Raw genomic sequence first — 18,449 nt, forward strand, 5'->3', positions numbered from 1 at the left:
AACTGCTTCAGAGAATATTGCGGCTGTGCTTTAGAAAAATAGGTATAGCAGAAGAAACACATAATTGTATGTATATAAAAATAAGTTGACCAATGCCATAATACAATTTTTTACAAACATCCTGGAATTCCACATTCCACAATTATTGGAGAATTTTAGAAACAAGATACATTCTTTAAAAAAACTAAATGAATGCATCACTTAGAGTTCTTTTCAAATGTTGCTCCATGTTCTCTCATTTGATTCACTTCAATCTGTCTCTGTAGGTGTGATAGGTAGAGGGTTGCCCCTGGTTAGCTGTGGGCAAGCCAGGCTGGCATTGATGCTAGCATCGTATTCAGTCAGCCATCGTGAATGTCTTTGCTGAATCACTGGGTCTCTCTCTTACTCTGTAATCGGCTCAGTTCTGCTGCAGTTGTCTCACTGCAGTCTTTGCTTTTCTTCCTCTGCTACCGCATTGCTGTATTACAGGGGTTGCCTGCATTGCGCAGAGGAGGCCAATTCTACAACCCCCTCCCAGGGACATAAAACTGCCTGGGCTGGAGCTCCTAGTCCCTGCTGTCTGAGATCGCAGCTACAGGTAAGAGGCAATATGTATCTGCTATACTGTAACCTCTTCTACAGCAATAGGGAGGATAAGAATCTGTGTGGTGCTGGAATATTTTCATGAAGCACTGAGACTCTGAGACTGAGACCATGCTGTCCGATTGTACCTGCCAGGGGGGATGTGTGCTTACTAGCAGACGCATAGATCATGGTGTTAAAAATAGTTAACTACCTTGAAAACAAAGGGTAGACACACACACACACACACACACACACATACACAGAAATTAATGTGAAACACAAGCTGCACCTGTCTTTCAGTTGTCTCCTTCTCAGGATGAGAGCTTTCAATTTACAGCCGTGGGGGGCTCAAACTTTTCAGCTCAGATAACCATGTTCGTGTGAATTTGTATACATTAAAAGGTGAAAGCAGGTGTTAATTTGCAGGCGACACAGGAGAGTCCCCAGTGGATGGCAGACGAGACCATTGTTTTGATTTGTCTTTGCGTTAAGACAAGGGTAATTTTCAATTAAGTCGATTATGATATTTCAATTAATAATCTTAATCTCTTAAGATATCATGTAGATATTAACACCGAGAACAGCATGTATCACTCATGCTGTGTTTGTTTAGCATACAGTGAATGCCTACTTGGATTTCAGTGTACATGCTATTAACACTTTGATGATCAGGGGCTTGTAATGGGTCTGATAACATTACGATGAGTACTGGGGGGCTTGGTAAATATTACATTTGATTTATTATTTTTATTCCACATCTCTAAAGCAGCTATTACTGGATCAAAATTTGTAATATTTAATTGCCTGCATTCATTCCAAAAAGGCTGTTCAGAGTTTGCATTTTACATTTGTGAATTACATTATCACAATTTGAATGATACATAATTTCCTATGAAATACAAGTTTTAAAAACAGTGGGGTGTGCTATCTAGTGAAATGCGAGACAATACCAATATAATCAATTCAGTGACACATAGTTTGTATATCTTGATAAGTTATTTTCTGAAACATGTGTCTGTCTGTCTGTAAGCCTTTTATGCTGTCTGGCTAAATGATTAAAGACCAAACTGCGACATCTAGAATGTTCTTCTCTGTCTAGTCTTTGCAATGTGAATAGCATGAACAAAAACAGGCTTATGTTTTTATCTTGCAGTTTGATTATTTGATTAAACTCCATCAAATATGCTTGGTTTTATTTGTTTAGAATACATAATATGTATGTATATTCATGTGTGGAATATGTATATGTACAACAAACTAATGTGCATTTAAAAAAGATAAAAAAACATAGAACTGATTTTAAATTTGGTTTAGTCCACTATTTTCAAAATGGTTTGGGCATTAATTAGCTAAGAACTGTATTTCTAGGTAAATCTTCATCTTAAATGTCATTCTTGTTTGGAAACTGTAGGGAATTAATTCTGGTAACGTCAGACAATGAAAAAATGTTAAAAAAATTAAAAGAGTTGTGCATTTCAGTCAGTTAACTTATCATTTAAAAAGAGAAATCCCCAGAAAGGAAGAATGACGCAGATTTAGTTGAAGGCCTATGCTGTTTAAACAATAGTTTGGCTTTTCTTGTGATGCGCTGGATAATGGGTTGGTATATGTTATACAGCATCCAAACCTTTGGCTTCATTGTGGGATTCTGAGAAATTATAGAGAACATACTCTTTATTGGCTTTGGCCAAGTTTTTACACACAAAAAAGCCTGTGTCTGTATGGGGCATGCATCTGTTGGTTCCCTTGATTTTGTTTTTGTTTTGTCCTAATCACAGTGATGCATGCAAAATTGTATCAACAGCATTAGGGTGCAGTGTGGTAGACTGTGAGAGAGTGAAAGTATATAGAGAGAACACAATAAAGTGATCATACTGGCCTTTATAAATAGTACCCAGGAAGCGCTACCCTTTAGGGATGATTTACAGTAAAATTAAAGTTTTGCAGTTCAAGGCAATTGAGGAGACACTCCAACCAGTGAATGGGAATGATCTTGTCCTTCCTGGGTCAGATTTCTAGTCAGCACTGAGTTAAAAGTATTATTTGTAATGTGTGCATTATTGAAATATTCCCTCCTGCTTCATCTCCAGCCCTCACTCTGTGTTGACGTGCTTTGATTCCCGAATCCTCTGCCTTTGTTCGGCCCCTGTCCCAAAAGACCAGCTCTGCAGAATGGGGAAGGAGAAGGTGCACATCAACATTGTGGTCATTGGCCATGTGGACTCCGGGAAGTCCACCACCACCGGCCACCTCATCTACAAATGCGGAGGGATTGACAAGAGAACAATTGAGAAATTCGAGAAGGAGGCTGCTGAGGTAGGACCTGCGTGAGTCAAAATCCTAAGAGCACGTCAAAAGTGTCACACGGTTACACACATGCTACACACTGGGAGGATAACACAGCAATGACAGTGTATCTTTAATATCATGTCAGTTTTCCATTGGTGTAAATGTGTTTCTCTTATCCTAATGGACGCCATTTAGGGCTAATAGGATTCTAGAGACCTTTTAGAGGGAACATGAAACTCACAAGTATGCAGACTCCCTCACAGCTATCATTAAGCAAAGTCCTGCCAAGAGATGTGGAAAGTTTCCATTATTAGAGTCCGAACATAGTAACAGACTCCATTTTCTCATGCGATGATGTGGTGGCCCTCAAACGGATAGCATTAGAAGCAAGATGGAGTACTAAACTGATTATGTAATCAGAGGGAAAGTGATTCCTTGGGGCAAATTGTTCTCTCTAGATTACAAGCCATATTACTATCAACATAGCCTGTAGTTCACTGTAGTTCAGTCAATAGTATGTTGTCTTTTTCTAAAAAATAAATGTACAGGGGATTCAAATTTTGGTAAGTGTATTTCATGGCTGTTGTGGTGGCAGGACTATCTTTTTATCCTCCACATAATGTGAAGGTCTTTGCCTTCCGTTCATATTTCAAATCTCTGTTTGATCTTTTGGTTTTAATACAACCTACTGTGTGATTCCCTTCGAAAGCTCAGTTGGTGCCCTTGCTTTTTCAAAATTACTTCTGCCTCCAGTTTGTCCTACATGGTGATGCAGGGCCTGCAGCTTATTGGCTCATTCAAGTCCATTTACACCATATTATAAGTGAAGAAAGGCAGTTTCTTTTGTTGCTGAGTTCAGCCAACTTAAATTGTTAGAAGGGGCTTCCAGTTTGTTTGTTTTTATCCTCACGATGATGGGGCGAAAGGCCCAACCTGTTGCTTGAAAACTTCTTACTGCTTTAGTGCTTATCTGAGCATTGCCATTTTTAACACTTTATGATAGAACCAACACTGGTCTGTGATTTTTTTATGTTTTAAATAGTTCATACCTATATTATGATCACTTTATTATGATGGCTCAATAACTTGGTTGGAACTCTACCTTTTGCTTTCTGATGGCACTTTTTAATTTAATCTGATATTGAGATACAAAAAAAAAAATTTCCACATGGAAATCCAATGCTTTATAATATTGACCATTGAGATTTTATAACTTAAACTAGAAGTAGTTTGAAAGGCTAGGTGTATGGGAACATGCAATGTCTATTGATGTCTACAGAATAGACATAATGTTGATGAAGTAGGAGGAGGAGGTTAGAACTCAGTGAATCCAAAGGCTCATAGACTACTGAAATATTCTCGTGATGTATAAAGTTTGATTCCAGGACCAGCTGTCACTATGGCAGTTCACTATTGATTTCTTAATTATACACAGCATGTATGCATGCATGTATCTTTGCTAAGGATCACTAACTTCAACACTTTTCTTAAGAGAGAATGGGCATCCTTTATGGAACTAAACAGCTCTCCAGACATTTCAACAACACTACTGTGGGAAACGGCTAAAGTAGTGCTGAGAGGGAACATAATATCATTTTCATCAAACAAAAGATCGAGACAGAATGTAATTTGGGACAAAATATAATATCTGAGTACATTACAAGCAGAAAATCATTACAAAATCTTACTGGAAAAATACATCTCCTCGTATAAAATTGGTAACATTACAAAAACACAAATGCTGTGGAGGACCTGACGACCAAACAGTTTTTATTACTAAAACTACAGTTCATTATCAAATTGATAAACCACAACCACCATCACAATTCATGGATAGACATTGAACAATCAGAATGTTCTGACATTTTTATTAGTGACCTCCCATTTATGACCAAATCCATTAAAAAGCATCCTTGCTTTAAACATATGACTATCTCTACAACTCTCACAGCTTGGTGGAAAATAAATAAACTTACCAATTATACCTTGACACCCTGTAGATTTACACCTATATTTTCAAATCCAGAATTCTTGATAAATAAAACACCAATTACTTCTACAATATGGAAACAAAAAGGCTTCACTCACTTACGTCACATTTGTGAAAATAACAATTTTCTTACATCTGAAGAGTTGATCCAGAAATATGGTATCAGTAAAGAGCAGTACTTAACATATTTACAAATAAGAAGAAAATGCTATTACCAACAATAACCCATTACCACCACCATTACTAGAAGCAATAAACCTAATATTGAATTCAAAGAAACACATATATATATATATATATATATATATATATATATATATCACACACACATACACACACACACACTTCTAATAAATATAGATCCCACAATTTATCTTCCATTCACAGTGGGAATCTGTTCTTACAATTACAACTGATAACTTCTGGACACACATTTGCTCTAACACCTTTTTCAACCACATAATACCAATCTCGTTCCTGTCTCTCTAACTATCGCCAAAAATCAATCCTCTTGAACTACATTATTAAAAGGAAGATAACACACAGACACACACATGACAAATACCCTGTGTTTCTGTCATGTGTCTGTGTGTTATCTTGCTTTTGGTGAGTATATGTGGAATCTGAAGGTCAGATTGCCCCTTGGGGACTCATACAGGTGTATTGTATTGTATTGTATCGTATCTGCGCTCCACAAATGTCAAATAGACGTTTTCCATAAAACCTGGACACCTGCAATTTTATACCTGAATGTATCCCAAGTATACACAACATAACACACAAACACGATACATATACAATATAAACTGTACACAAAATAATACAAACAATCACCCCCTTTCAAGTTTGAAATGTACTTTATCCCCCCCCAACATTCCCTCAGATGTATTGAAATATATTGTTATCATAAGCTGCAAATGTTACATGTTTATCTGTATGTGATGCAATAGTCTTCTATGACATCACCGGATTCCACATGCGATACGGGACAGTGCACCATCTCCATGGTTACGTCAAGGTGGCATCTCTAGTAACGGGTCTCCTTATAACAACAATCACTTGCTGAGCAAACCTCATAGAGACTAGACCTCCTGGATCCAAGATGGCACTAAGATCGGTCTTGTCCTTCCTGTTGCCTGGAGCGCTGGCTGTCATAACATGGGGCTGGTATGTGTCACGCAAGAAAGAGGATGGTGATGCCTGCCACGCCACGGAGGGGGAAGCGGGACAGGAGCTGCCTGAACAGCACAGCCTCACGGCCCCCTCCCGCAAAGGCAGCCACGGCAGCACGGCGAATAGCAATGGCCCTGACGGCGCCCCCCTCGGGAATGGCAGTCCTGGCCCGAGTCAGAGAGGGCTCGATCCTTCTGAAGGCTCCGATGTGAAGGACTCCGTGGCCAGCGGCTACATGCTGCGAGAGATCGCCCGCTGTGCCGACAAAGTCACACAGACGGACAACCTGAATGAGGTTCCTGAGGCCGAGGGCTCTGTATGGGACCTGTCCCGAGCAGACATCGGACAGGCCAGGGGTGTGGACGTAGGAGTAGGCCAGTCTGAAGAGGACCTCACCACGGAACCTCCTGAGAAGCCCTCTGCAGAGGTGACCAGTGCTTTGATCCTGCAGCAGCTGGAGACAGAGAAGGAGGAAAGGAGATGCCTGGAGGCTCAAGTCTCTGATCTGCAGAGCCAGCTGGAGAAGCAGAGCAATTCAGTGGTGACTGAACTGCAGAAGAGGTGCGATACAGCCCTGCATACAGTGCGCGCCCTGGAGCGTCAGCGGGACACACTGCAGTATGAAGTGGATAATCTGCGGGACACCCTGATGGAGGCGGAAGAGATGCAGGCCGAGGCACACCGAGAAGGTGTTGACTTGAGAAGGGAGCTGCGCAGGGAGTAGACAGAACGGAGACGCCTGGAGGCTCGTTTCTCTGATCTGCAGAGGCAGTTGAAGATGATGAGCAATGTGCAGTAGGAGAGCAGGAAGTGAGCGAAGATCAGTGTCCCAGTCTGGGCTATGTTGGGAAGCGTGATCGCCTGTCAGCAGTGCTGACGCTGTGGCCTCTTCCTCGTTTACACCTCTTAACTGCCATTACCTCCTGACAGCTTGCCTCGCCCTATTTAACCCTCTCTCCTTCCTGCTGTGCTGCCTCCTGCCTGAACCCCGACAGCCACCATATCGTCCTGCCTGAACCCCGACAGCAAACTCTGAAAATCCATCCTGAACACCGAGGGGCCGTGGCCATGTGGCTGGTAATGAAAATGAGCTGTGCCACCCCACTTGCCACCCCTGCTAAGTTCCATGAAAAATAAAAACCTTGAAATGAACTCATTGCTATTGATGCGAGTATTAGTAGAAGTATATTTAAATGATGATTTTGTATACGGAAACCATGCAAAATATCCCGGTGAGCAATCCGATTCAGAAACTGCAATTCACTCACACACTTGCTCAGTCAACACCTTCAGTAAACATGTACCGTAATGTCTTTATTTTAGTTACTATTGTTACAACAACTGAAACCATGGATACTCAAATGCAGCACAGCTTTCAAAAATACTTTCTATTGGTTTAGATGGGTTTCGTACAACATATTTGTATTGGTTTATAAGCTCTACGTGTGTCAGTGGTATTCTGTTCCCTTTCAAATCGAAAGACAGCCATTACCTAATGGGAAGAGCCTTCTGACCTGCCAATCATTGAAAGCATGTACCAAAGCTGCCCAATAGGGGCCCTGCTGGCAGGAGGAGACCCGCCCCTGGCATCTGTGAAAAGTCTCCTCCTGACTGCAGCTCCCTGCCATTTCTTCTTTCACCTGCCTGTGAATGTACTTTACTGCTCTTCGCTTGCGATTGCTTTAAAGCTTTGAGAAGTGTGCTCACCTGCTCTTCGGAGTGCGGTCTGAATCTTTGCTATCCTGTTCGGAGTATATTATCCAAATTTTTGTCTCTTCGGAGCTTGGACTACGGACTTTTTCTTTGTTATTACTGCTTCTCTTCGGAGGTAGGAATCTCAATCGGAGCTGGCCTTGGTCCCTCCACTAATATCTGCTTCACAGTTTTACCTCCTGTACCACCGACAGAGACGGAGACTACTCCACTGCCACTGGAGCAGCCTCCCTGTGGCTGGTCGGTGACCGCCCCGCTCTATCCTCCGGATTCTCTCGACCTCTGTCGGATTTTAAACCGCTCGATACATCCAGAGCAATGCTTGACAAAAACATCTCTGTCGACCTCGACCACATCGACTTCAACCAACTGTCGATCCCTCGACTTTTCTGTCGATATCGACCGTGGAATTCCTCCCTGTGTCCATCCCACTCTCGCTCCAGATCTGCTAGATGCTCCACTCCACGAACTCCTCCATGTCGCAGGAGACAGGAAACGGACGGGATTGTGACACTGATTAAGACAGTTGGGGAGCTGTTGCACAGGTTAGACTCCCAGCAACAGATGCTCTGTGGTTGTGCGAATTCCAGTGGAAGAGGACTTCACCTTCTCCCTCAGCTGCCACCACCGCTACCACCGCCAGAAGCGCTGTCCCATGTGGCGTTGCGCTTGGATATATCGGATCCTCCATCTTTCACAAGGAGACCGAGATGGTGAGTTCAGTGTCGGAGCACTTTCAAGGGCCGAGCATGGAGTTTAAAGCCCTGATGAGACGTGCAGCTATGGCAGTGGACATTCCCTGGGACCCCCAGGAAGAGGTTCTGAAAAACGGGCTTGTGAGGGAGAAGACTGCTAAGCCTGCGGAGATCATTCCCCTCCTTGATGATTACGTGGACATTGTGCAATCCACTTGGAACCAACCGGCATCTGCTCCTGCGACTTCTAGGCAGGCGGATGCCATGTACGCAATGGCGGGGGCGGAAATTAAGGCACTGGGATCTTTCCCAATGATAGGGGACTCGGTGTCCAGGCTGGTTCAGTGAACGCCATATTAGGCAAAGAACTGCTTTGCCCTAATAAACAGTGCAGAACAACGGACACTATGCTGAAGAAAGTGTATTCTGCAGAGACTTCAGCAGTACGGGCCAATAACACACAGGCCATCTTAATCCTGTACATGGGTTACCTGATGGGACACCTGAGGGAGCGCCAGTCTATGGTGGATGTGGAGGAGATGGAGCTAGTCAATGCTTATATGACTGACTTGCTGTGAGAAGGGGCGAAGGCCATGGGGAGATCTCTCACAGCTATGGTTGCAGCCAGACGCCATCTGTGTTTGATGCAGGCGAAGCTCCAGGACCAGGAGAAGTCCGTCCTCCTCGATGCTCCCATCACCCCGGGTCAGACATTCGGAGAGATGGTGGACCTCTGTATCGATCAGTCAGAGAAGGCAAAGGAGACAGCGTCCAAGTATGCTGATCTCCAACAGGCTAGACGGCAGCCACAGCAGCGCCTATGGGGATCCCAGCAACCCAACAGGCCATGGCCGAGGCAGGGGAAGCCTCAGCCCAGGCAACAACAGTCTAGTGGCTCGCAGCCTGAACAACACTGCAGAAGCCAGCCCCAGGCAAGAGGGAGGAACAGGCTCTCCAGATGGAAGACAGACTCCCGACAGCCCCCTGCGAAGCCTAAAGGGACGCGGCCGCCATCGCCACCCCATCCCCCCAACAGACCGACCGGATTCGACCAATGTTAAGCCTGCACCCAGGACTCCTAGGTGCGAACGACGATGACCCATGGATACGCCCTCCAATTCCACTCTGCCCCCCCACCCCCCCCCACTAACCACTACTGCTGGATGTCCCGAAAGGGCTCAAGCTCTTTCTCAGGAGATCGCTGTGATGCGGGAGAAACAGGCGATACGACTAGTGGCCGACAAAGACTCTCAAGCAGGCTTCTACTCAGGGTACTTCCTGGTGCCAAAGAAGGCTGGGGCGCTATCTGGAATGGGATGGGAGTCAAAGCAGTGTGGAGCAGCCTCTGGTGAGCCTGGAGATGGGAAGCGGCCCCCTGGGTGTTGATGCCTTTGCTCAGCCATGGCTGCAGTAACTGCTGTATGCCTTGTATGCCTTGGATTGACAGACTAATATAAGATGAAGAGGAAGGGGGTATATAAGTTTTGTTTATGAAGACAAAATCTAATTCTGGACAAATAGAATACAGGGGAGTTGGAGGGAGAGAGAAAAAGAGAGAGAGAGCAGGAGAGATTTCAGTCAGTAAGGAGGGAGCTAAGAAAAGAATACACTCCCACATTTCTGAACCATATCAGAGAATTCACACTCCTCCCAGATACTGAAAAGGTCCCCATCCTTCTGGGAGAGGAGGAGAACATTGCCGGTATAGCAGCCAAATATGTGTTTGCCTGCCACAGCCGGAGGGACAATGTGGGGTCAATAAAGGGACAGTGTATGGACAGTGTTTGGACAATGTGGTCAGTGGGCGGACAGCCTGCAACCACACGGGCCCACAGCTACAGGGAGAGGGGGGCAGCCATAATCTGATATAGGATCAGCACATCAGAGGGGGGGGGGCAGTGTTAGAGCTGCTTTCTAAGGTGGGGGTGGGGGGACTTTACTGGGAATGAGGAGTGTTTTATCAATGTCTAGTTTTTATTTAATAAATATTATTACTATTATTTACTGTGATATATATATGTATATACTTTTTGTATTTGTATTACTTTTATGTATTGAAATGTACATAATCATACTATTATCAATTACTTTCTTTTTACTTATTTATTTAATCATTTTAATGATGTTTAATCTATGCAATAATTTCAAGCATTCTCTAAATCTTTTTTGTTTGTTTGTTATTTCACTTGTTATTTTGGACCCCTTCACAGGTTTGAGGCTCCTCCAGGATACATTTTCCTTTTCTCACCGCAAACAATAAAGAGAGCTACAGCTTGCAAAATAATTTTTAATTCAAAAAATAAACATAGCAATTTGGGGTATTGATGAATAAGAAATATGGTCATCTTCCTGATAACTAATCTGTCAAATTATGCCAATTTTATTAGTTAAAAAAAAATAATAATAATAATAAAAAGGAACACCTGTTCAATTTCTCATTAATGCAATTATCTAACCAACCAATCACATGGCAGTTGCTTCAATGCATTTAGGGGTGTGGTCCTGGTCAAGACAATCTCCTGAACTCCAAACTGAATGTCTGAATGGGAAAGAAAGGTGATTTAAGCAATTTTGAGCGTGGCATGGTTGTTGGTGCCAGACGGGCCGGTCTGAGTATTTCACAATCTGCTCAGTTACTGGGATTTTCACGCACAACCATTTCTAGGGTTTACAAAGAATGGTGTGAAAAGGGAAAAACATCCAGTATGCGGCAGTCCTGTGGGCGAAAATGCCTTGTTGATGCTAGAGGTCAGAGGAGAATGGGCCGACTGATTCAAGCTGATAGAAGAGCAACTTTGACTGAAATAACCACTCGTTACAACCGAGGTATGCAGCAAAGCATTTGTGAAGCCACAACACGTACAACCTTGAGGCGGATGGGCTACAACAGCAGAAGACCCCACCGGGTACCACTCATCTCCACTACAGATAGGAAAAAGAGGCTACAATTTGCACAAGCTCACCAAAATTGGACAGTTGAAGACTGGAAAAATGTTGCCTGGTCTGATGAGTCTCGATTTCTGTTGAGACATTCAGATGGTAGAGTCAGAATTTGGCGTAAACAGAATGAGAACATGGATCCATCATGCCTTGTTACCACTGAGCAGGCTGGTGGTGGTGGTGTAATGGTGTGGGGGATGTTTTCTTGGCACACTTTAGGCCCCTTAGTGCCAATTGGGCATCGTTTAAAAGCCACGGCCTACCTGAGCATTGTTTCTGACCATGTCCATCCCTTTATGACCACCATGTACCCATCCTCTGGTGGCTACTTCCAGCAGGATAATGCACCATGTCACAAAGGTCGAATCATTTCAAATTGGTTTCTTGAACATGACAATGAGTTCACTGTACTAAACTGGCCCCCACAGTCACCAGATCTCAACCCAATAGAGCATCTTTGGGATGTGGTGGAACGGGAGCTTCGTGCCCTGGATGTGCATCCCACAAATCTCCATCAACTGCAAGATGCTATCCTATCAATATGGGCCAACATTTCTAAAGAATGCTTTCAGCACCTTGTTGAATCAATGCCACGTAGAATTAAGGCAGTTCTGAAGGCGAAAGGGGGTCAAACACAGTATTAGTATGGTGTTCCTAATAATCCTTTAGGTGAGTGTATATATATATATATATACACTCACCTAAAGGATTATTAGGAACACTATACTAATACTGTTAATTAATTAATTGCATTAATGAGAAATTGAACAGGTGTTCCTAATAATCCTTTAGGTGAGTGTATATTACTAGAATAATAGTAATATAGTAATAATAATTGACTTTTTTCTTTTTTTTTACTTTGAATGGAAATTCCATGTCCTGTTTTTGCATATAGTTGCGTTTTTCTGTGTGTTGTTGTTTAATCTTTGAATTTCGTGTGTCCATGCCTTAGATGGGCAAGGGCTCCTTCAAGTACGCCTGGGTGCTGGACAAATTGAAAGCAGAACGTGAGCGCGGCATCACCATTGACATCTCCCTCTGGAAGTTTGAGACGACCAAATATTATATAACCATCATCGATGCGCCTGGACACAGAGATTTCATCAAGAACATGATCACAGGAACCTCACAGGTACAGACCAGCATCATCATGTCTGCTGTAGGTATGGGAAGTCAGCAGCTGCAGCAGGCTTTTGTGCTGTGTGGTTAAAACAATACATATCGAAAGGGTCTGAATGCTATTGATCTGGATGTTGTCAGTACATTGGATGACCCATTATTCAAACAAATAAAGATATGTTCGAACAGTCTAGTTGTATCATTTAGCACATTAGCTTTTTTAGCTAGTTGCTGCTAGTGGATAGTTTCCTGGTTTTGTAATTTGGATTTGATTGTCCTCCAAACCAGATTAGCTACTTTTTGGGCCATCTGAGGCCTTGGCATGAAGGATGATGGCATGTTAAATCCCTTTGTGTGTCAGCAATAAAAGAGTTTATGAAGGGAAGGGAGGTCCCAGCCCAGCTTGATCGTGTTGTTGTTTTCCTGGTCGGCGGGTGCAGGCGGACTGTGCTGTGCTGATCGTGGCCGCCGGGGTTGGGGAGTTTGAGGCCGGCATTTCGAAGAATGGGCAGACGCGGGAGCACGCCCTGCTGGCCTACACACTGGGGGTGAAGCAGCTGATCGTGGGCGTCAACAAAATGGACTCCACCGAGCCGCCCTACAGCGAGAAGAGGTACGACGAGATCGTCAAGGAGGTCAGCGCCTACATCAAGAAGATTGGCTACAACCCCGCCACCGTGCCCTTCGTGCCCATCTCCGGCTGGCACGGTGATAATATGCTGGAGCCTTCTCCCAACGTGAGTCTCCCGCTGCTTTAGTTTTTCTGTTCCTCATCCCCCTTCGGAAGCAATAGCCCTAATACTACTGGAAATAAATGATTGCTTATTATTGTTTGATAGTTTTACAAGCAAACAGCAAAATAGATCATTGCAGAATTGTAATCCATGTCAGAATGCCCTCTTCACAGAGAGACTGCAGGTAGGAGGGAGCTATGTGGGGCACAGTGAGTGGCCGCAATTCTGTGAGCAGCATGGCCCCACCTGGTTAATTGTCATCTTGTGGCACTTACAGGCTGTGTGCGGCGAATGTTATGAATGTACAAATGTTATGTAACTAACCACCCCCCTTTAAAGAAAATGATATATCTTCGATGCATTCAATATTACACTGCCATACTGTTTAAGTAGTTTTAATTTTTAACACATTCCTGTTTTAATGGAACTCAGTCAAAAAAGATGACTACTAGTGATGTGTGTGGCATGTCATGTGGAGGTGCTGTGTGTCTGAAGCTGCTGTTGATCTTTGCCCCCTCAGATGCCCTGGTTTAAAGGCTGGAAGCTGGAGAGGAAGGAGCACCATTCCAGTGGGGTGTGCCTGCTGGAGGCCCTCGACACCATCCTGCCCCCATCTCGCCCAACAGATAAGCCACTGCGCCTGCCCCTGCAAGACGTCTACAAGATCGGAGGTCAGTGACAGCATGAAGAAACCGAACACAAACACCTTTTGAGTACTTCAGAAAAACTTTAACTTTGATCCTCATTATAGGACCAAAGGGATTATCTCAAATTTCACATTGCAATTAGTTGAATATATTTTGCTTTAGTACTCTGTATGGGATTAGATAGGAAAGTACAAAGCAGGCTGAAAGTTTGAACCTTTTCAATACAAGTTAATGTGCAAATGAATTATTTATTTTCAATGAAGTTTGTGTCTGGATAAATATAATTTCATGCATTCTCTAAATCTTTTTTGTTTGTTCCCGTATGGGATTAGATATAAAAGTACAATGTATTGGGAGCTGACACGATTTGACAATGTTTTGTTCTTCTGACAGGCATTGGGACAGTCCCGGTGGGCCGAGTGGAGACTGGGGTCCTGCGACCTGGCATGGTGGTGACCTTTGCCCCCGTTAACATCACTACAGAGGTGAAGTCAGTGGAGATGCACCACGAAGCCCTGAGCGAGGCCCTGCCGGGGGACAACGTGGGCTTCAATGTCAAGAACGTCTCCGTCAAGGACATCCGCAGAGGAAACGTGTGCGGAGACAGCAAGGCAGACCCCCCCCAGGAGGCGGCCAGCTTCACAGCCCAGGTCAGTGCCCCCTGTAGTAAGAAAGGACCAAAGCAGGTCTGATGAGACATTTCTCTAGTCCCACTACCACTCCATCCTGGCCCACAGTGATGGCGTCAGGGTGTTTAAGGCTGGGATCAAGGGATCCTTAGATTAAATGAATCAATGATTTTGGATGACAGACCCTGATGGGATGCTTTAATCTTAATACTTGTGATGAGTATAAAATCAAGACTGAAATCTATGAAACAGGTTTAGCAAAATTCACATCTTACTTTCACTTGTTTTTCTTGAAGCGGTTAACAATATCCAATTTGTCTTTAGTCTTCAGTAAGAGAAAAAACATTTCATGAGGGAAAACTAATGGCGTGAAATTGGGAGGAACTAACCTGAGGAGAATTGTCTCGCCATGTTTTTGTCCAGGTCATCATCTTGAACCACCCTGGGCAGATCAGTGCTGGCTACTCCCCTGTCATTGACTGCCACACTGCACACATCGCCTGCAAGTTCGCCGAGCTCAAGGAGAAGATCGACCGCCGCTCTGGGAAGAAGCTGGAGGACAACCCCAAAGCTCTCAAGTCTGGAGATGCAGCCATCGTGGAGATGGTTCCTGGCAAGCCCATGTGTGTGGAGAGCTTCTCTCAGTACCCACCCCTGGGTAAGTGGTTACATCCAGGTCAAGCCTTAAATACACTTCCTCATTCCACACAGAACTGAAATAAAAGTCTTTAGAAGCTTTCACACCGGATGCGGTGTGGCAACGCGGCATGGCTGATCCCATTGGTTTCAATGGAGACGAGAGCGCACTGGGGCGCTGGGATGAGTTAAGAAGCACCGTGACGTAAACAGCCATCAGCCAATCGAAGAAGAGCAGGAGTCTCAGTGGCGATATCTAAATACTTAAAATGGAGGATAAACGTAGCGATTAATTTAATATTTATACGATAACTGCTATTGAGCAGCATGTTGATAATTAAGCTTTTCAGGATCGCAGTTTGCCTCAATAATGAAAGAGTTCATGAAACTTTAGCTTGATATTACAGGCTAATGTAAGCAATATATTAAAATAGTAACAAAAAAGTAGTATGTACCCGCTTATGTTTTGGTATAAAAGAGACAGAGCTGTGATGAAATTGTACACATCCTTAACTTCAATACCTCCTGGTTGTAATTCGTAGCACATCGCTCTGTGGATTGTGCAACAGCACTGCTACGATACAATTAAACTGTGTGTGATATTCAAGGAATGGTGAATGGGCAGATTAAAGCTCAATTAAAATAAATAGCATAATCTTTAATATTAATGTACCATGCACGATGATGCCTGCTCTGACCATACCCAGCAAATAACAACATATATAGCATATTAATAGTGTATAAAAATAACTTTAATATAAACAAACACACAATAGCATATTTTTTATAACCACTCCTGATCTGTGCCAGTGAGAACCCAGGCATGAATCTGGGCGGGTGGCCATAGTGGTTTGAGAGAGGTTGAGGTCAGAGGCATGGGTGTCAGGATTACATCATAGTGACATCACCACAGTATCAGCATGCATGGGTTCAACACATGCTGTGTGCATTCTTGGACCTCAGGAGGTGGCTGTTGATTTCCACCAGCATGCTTCCTTCTGAGCCCTGATGTGCCTGGTCATATGTCTCTGACCAAGCCAATCACAGCTGTCTGTCCCTGTGTGTGTGGCAGGGCGCTTCGCCGTGAGGGACATGAGGCAGACAGTGGCAGTGGGTGTCATCAAGAACGTGGAGAAGAAGGTTGGTGGCGTGGGCAAGGTCACCAAATCGGCCCAGAAGGTCCAGAAGAGCAGCAAATGAATCGAGCGGCATCTGCACTCGGTGGCCGGGCCGCCCCAGCCTCCCACCGACCCCCTGTACCACCTCCCCACTGGGCATGCCCACACATCAGCTTGTAAAACACTCTACGTCAACGACTGGATGTTAACTATCAAAGTCCAATGGAAATTCTTTAAAAGGAAAAGCATGCTGCACAATTTGTAAGGCTTCTTGTGAATTTTACCATTAAACTGATCCAACCATGTCTTGGCTGTCAGTACTATTATTTCAGCAAAAGCAAGCAAGATGGAGTACTAAACTGATTATGTTATCAGAGGGAAAGTGATTCCTTGGGGCAAATTGTTCACTCTATATTACAAGCCATCTTACTATCACCATAGCCTGTAGTTCACTGTAGTTCAGTCAATAGTATGTTGTCTTTTTCTAAAAAATAAATTTACAGGGGATTACAATTTTGGTAAGTGTATTTCATGGCTTGAAGGTCTTTGCCCTCCGTTCATATTTCAAATCTGTCTGATCTTTTGGTTTTAATACAACTTACTGCATGATTCCCTTCGAAAGCTCAGTTGGTGCCCATGCTTTTTCAAACTTACTCATCCCTAGATGAATGCCACATACCCAAATTACTGCATCTTAAATTGTTAGAAGGGGCTCCCAGTTTGTTTGTTTTTATCCTCACAATGATGAGGTGAAAGGCCCAACTTGTTGCTTGAGAACTTCTTACTGTTTTTAGTGCTTATCTGAGCATTGCCACATTTAACAGTTAATAGACTACCTTAATAAGAAACTATGATAGAACCAACACTGGTCTGTTATTTTTTATGTTTCATACCTATATTATGATCACTCAATAACTCGGTTGGAACTCAACCTTTTGCATTCTGATGGCACTTGAATTTCATCTGATATTGAGAAACAATAAAACATTTTTCACATGGAAATCCCATGCTTTATAATATTGACCATTGAGATTTTAGAACTTAAACTAGAAGTAGTTTGAAAGGCTAGGTGTATGGGAACATGCAATGTCTATTGATGTCTACAGAATAAACATAATGTTGATGAAGTAGGAGGAGGAGGTTAGAACTCAGTGAATCCAAAGGCTCATAGACTACTGAAATATTCTCGTGATGTATAAAGTTTGATTCCAGGACCAGCTGTCACTATGGCAGTTCACTATTGATTTCTTAATTATACACAGCATGTATGCATGCATGTATCTTTGCTAAGGATCACTAACTTCAACACTTTTCTTAAGAGAGAATGGGCATCCTTTATGGAACTAAACAGCTCTCCAGACATTTCAACAACACTACTATGGGAAACGGCTAAAGTAGTGCTGAGAGGGAACATAATATCATTTTCATCAAACAAAAGATCGAGACAGAATGTAATTTGGGACAAAATATAATATCTGAGTACATTACAAGCAGAAAATCATTACAAAATCTTACTGGAAAAATACATCTCCTCGTATAAAATTGGTAACATTACAAAAACACAAATCCTGTGGAGGACCTGACGACCAAACAGTTTTTATTACTAAAACTACAGTTCATTATAAAATTGATAAACCACAACCACCATCACAATTCATGGATTAGTGACCTCCCATTTATGACCAAATCCATTAAAAAGCATCCTTGCTTTAAACATATGACTATCTCTACAACTCTCACAGCTTGGTGGAAAATAAATAAACTTACCAATTATACCATGACACCCTATATTTACACCTATATTTTCAAATCCAGAATTCTTGATAAATAAAACACCAATTACTTCTACAATATGGAAACAAAAAGGCTTCACTCACTTACGTCACATTTGTGAAAATAACAATTATCTTACATCTGAAGAGTTGATCCAGAAATATGGTATCAGTAAAGAGCAGTACTTAACATATTTACAAATAAGAAGAAAATGCTATTACCAACAATAACCCATTACCACCACCATTACTAGAAGCAATAAACCTAATATTGAATTCAAAGAAACACACATATATATATATATATATATATATATATATATATATATATATATAGATATATATATATATCACACACACATACACACACACACTTCTAATAAATATAGATCCCACAATTTATCTTCCATTCACAGTGGGAATCTGT

General features: G+C 42.8%; 1 protein-coding gene across 1 annotated transcript; it reads left to right on the forward strand.

Moving 5' to 3' along the window:
* The first annotated feature begins 478 nt into the window (after window positions 1-478).
* On the forward strand, window positions 479-16,555 carry LOC136748591 (elongation factor 1-alpha 2). Its single transcript, XM_066702469.1, has 8 exons — window positions 479-580; window positions 2,658-2,883; window positions 12,320-12,499; window positions 12,927-13,223; window positions 13,741-13,891; window positions 14,261-14,517; window positions 14,920-15,154; window positions 16,205-16,555. Exons 2-8 carry the CDS (start codon window positions 2,740-2,742, stop codon window positions 16,330-16,332), a joined length of 1,392 nt encoding a protein of 463 aa, XP_066558566.1. The 5' UTR covers window positions 479-580; window positions 2,658-2,739; the 3' UTR covers window positions 16,333-16,555.
* The last annotated feature ends 1,894 nt before the right edge of the window (window positions 16,556-18,449 follow it).

The sequence above is a fragment of the Amia ocellicauda genome, chromosome 4, assembly GCF_036373705.1.
Source record: "Amia ocellicauda isolate fAmiCal2 chromosome 4, fAmiCal2.hap1, whole genome shotgun sequence".
In the NCBI taxonomy this organism is placed as follows: Eukaryota; Metazoa; Chordata; class Actinopteri; order Amiiformes; family Amiidae; genus Amia; species Amia ocellicauda.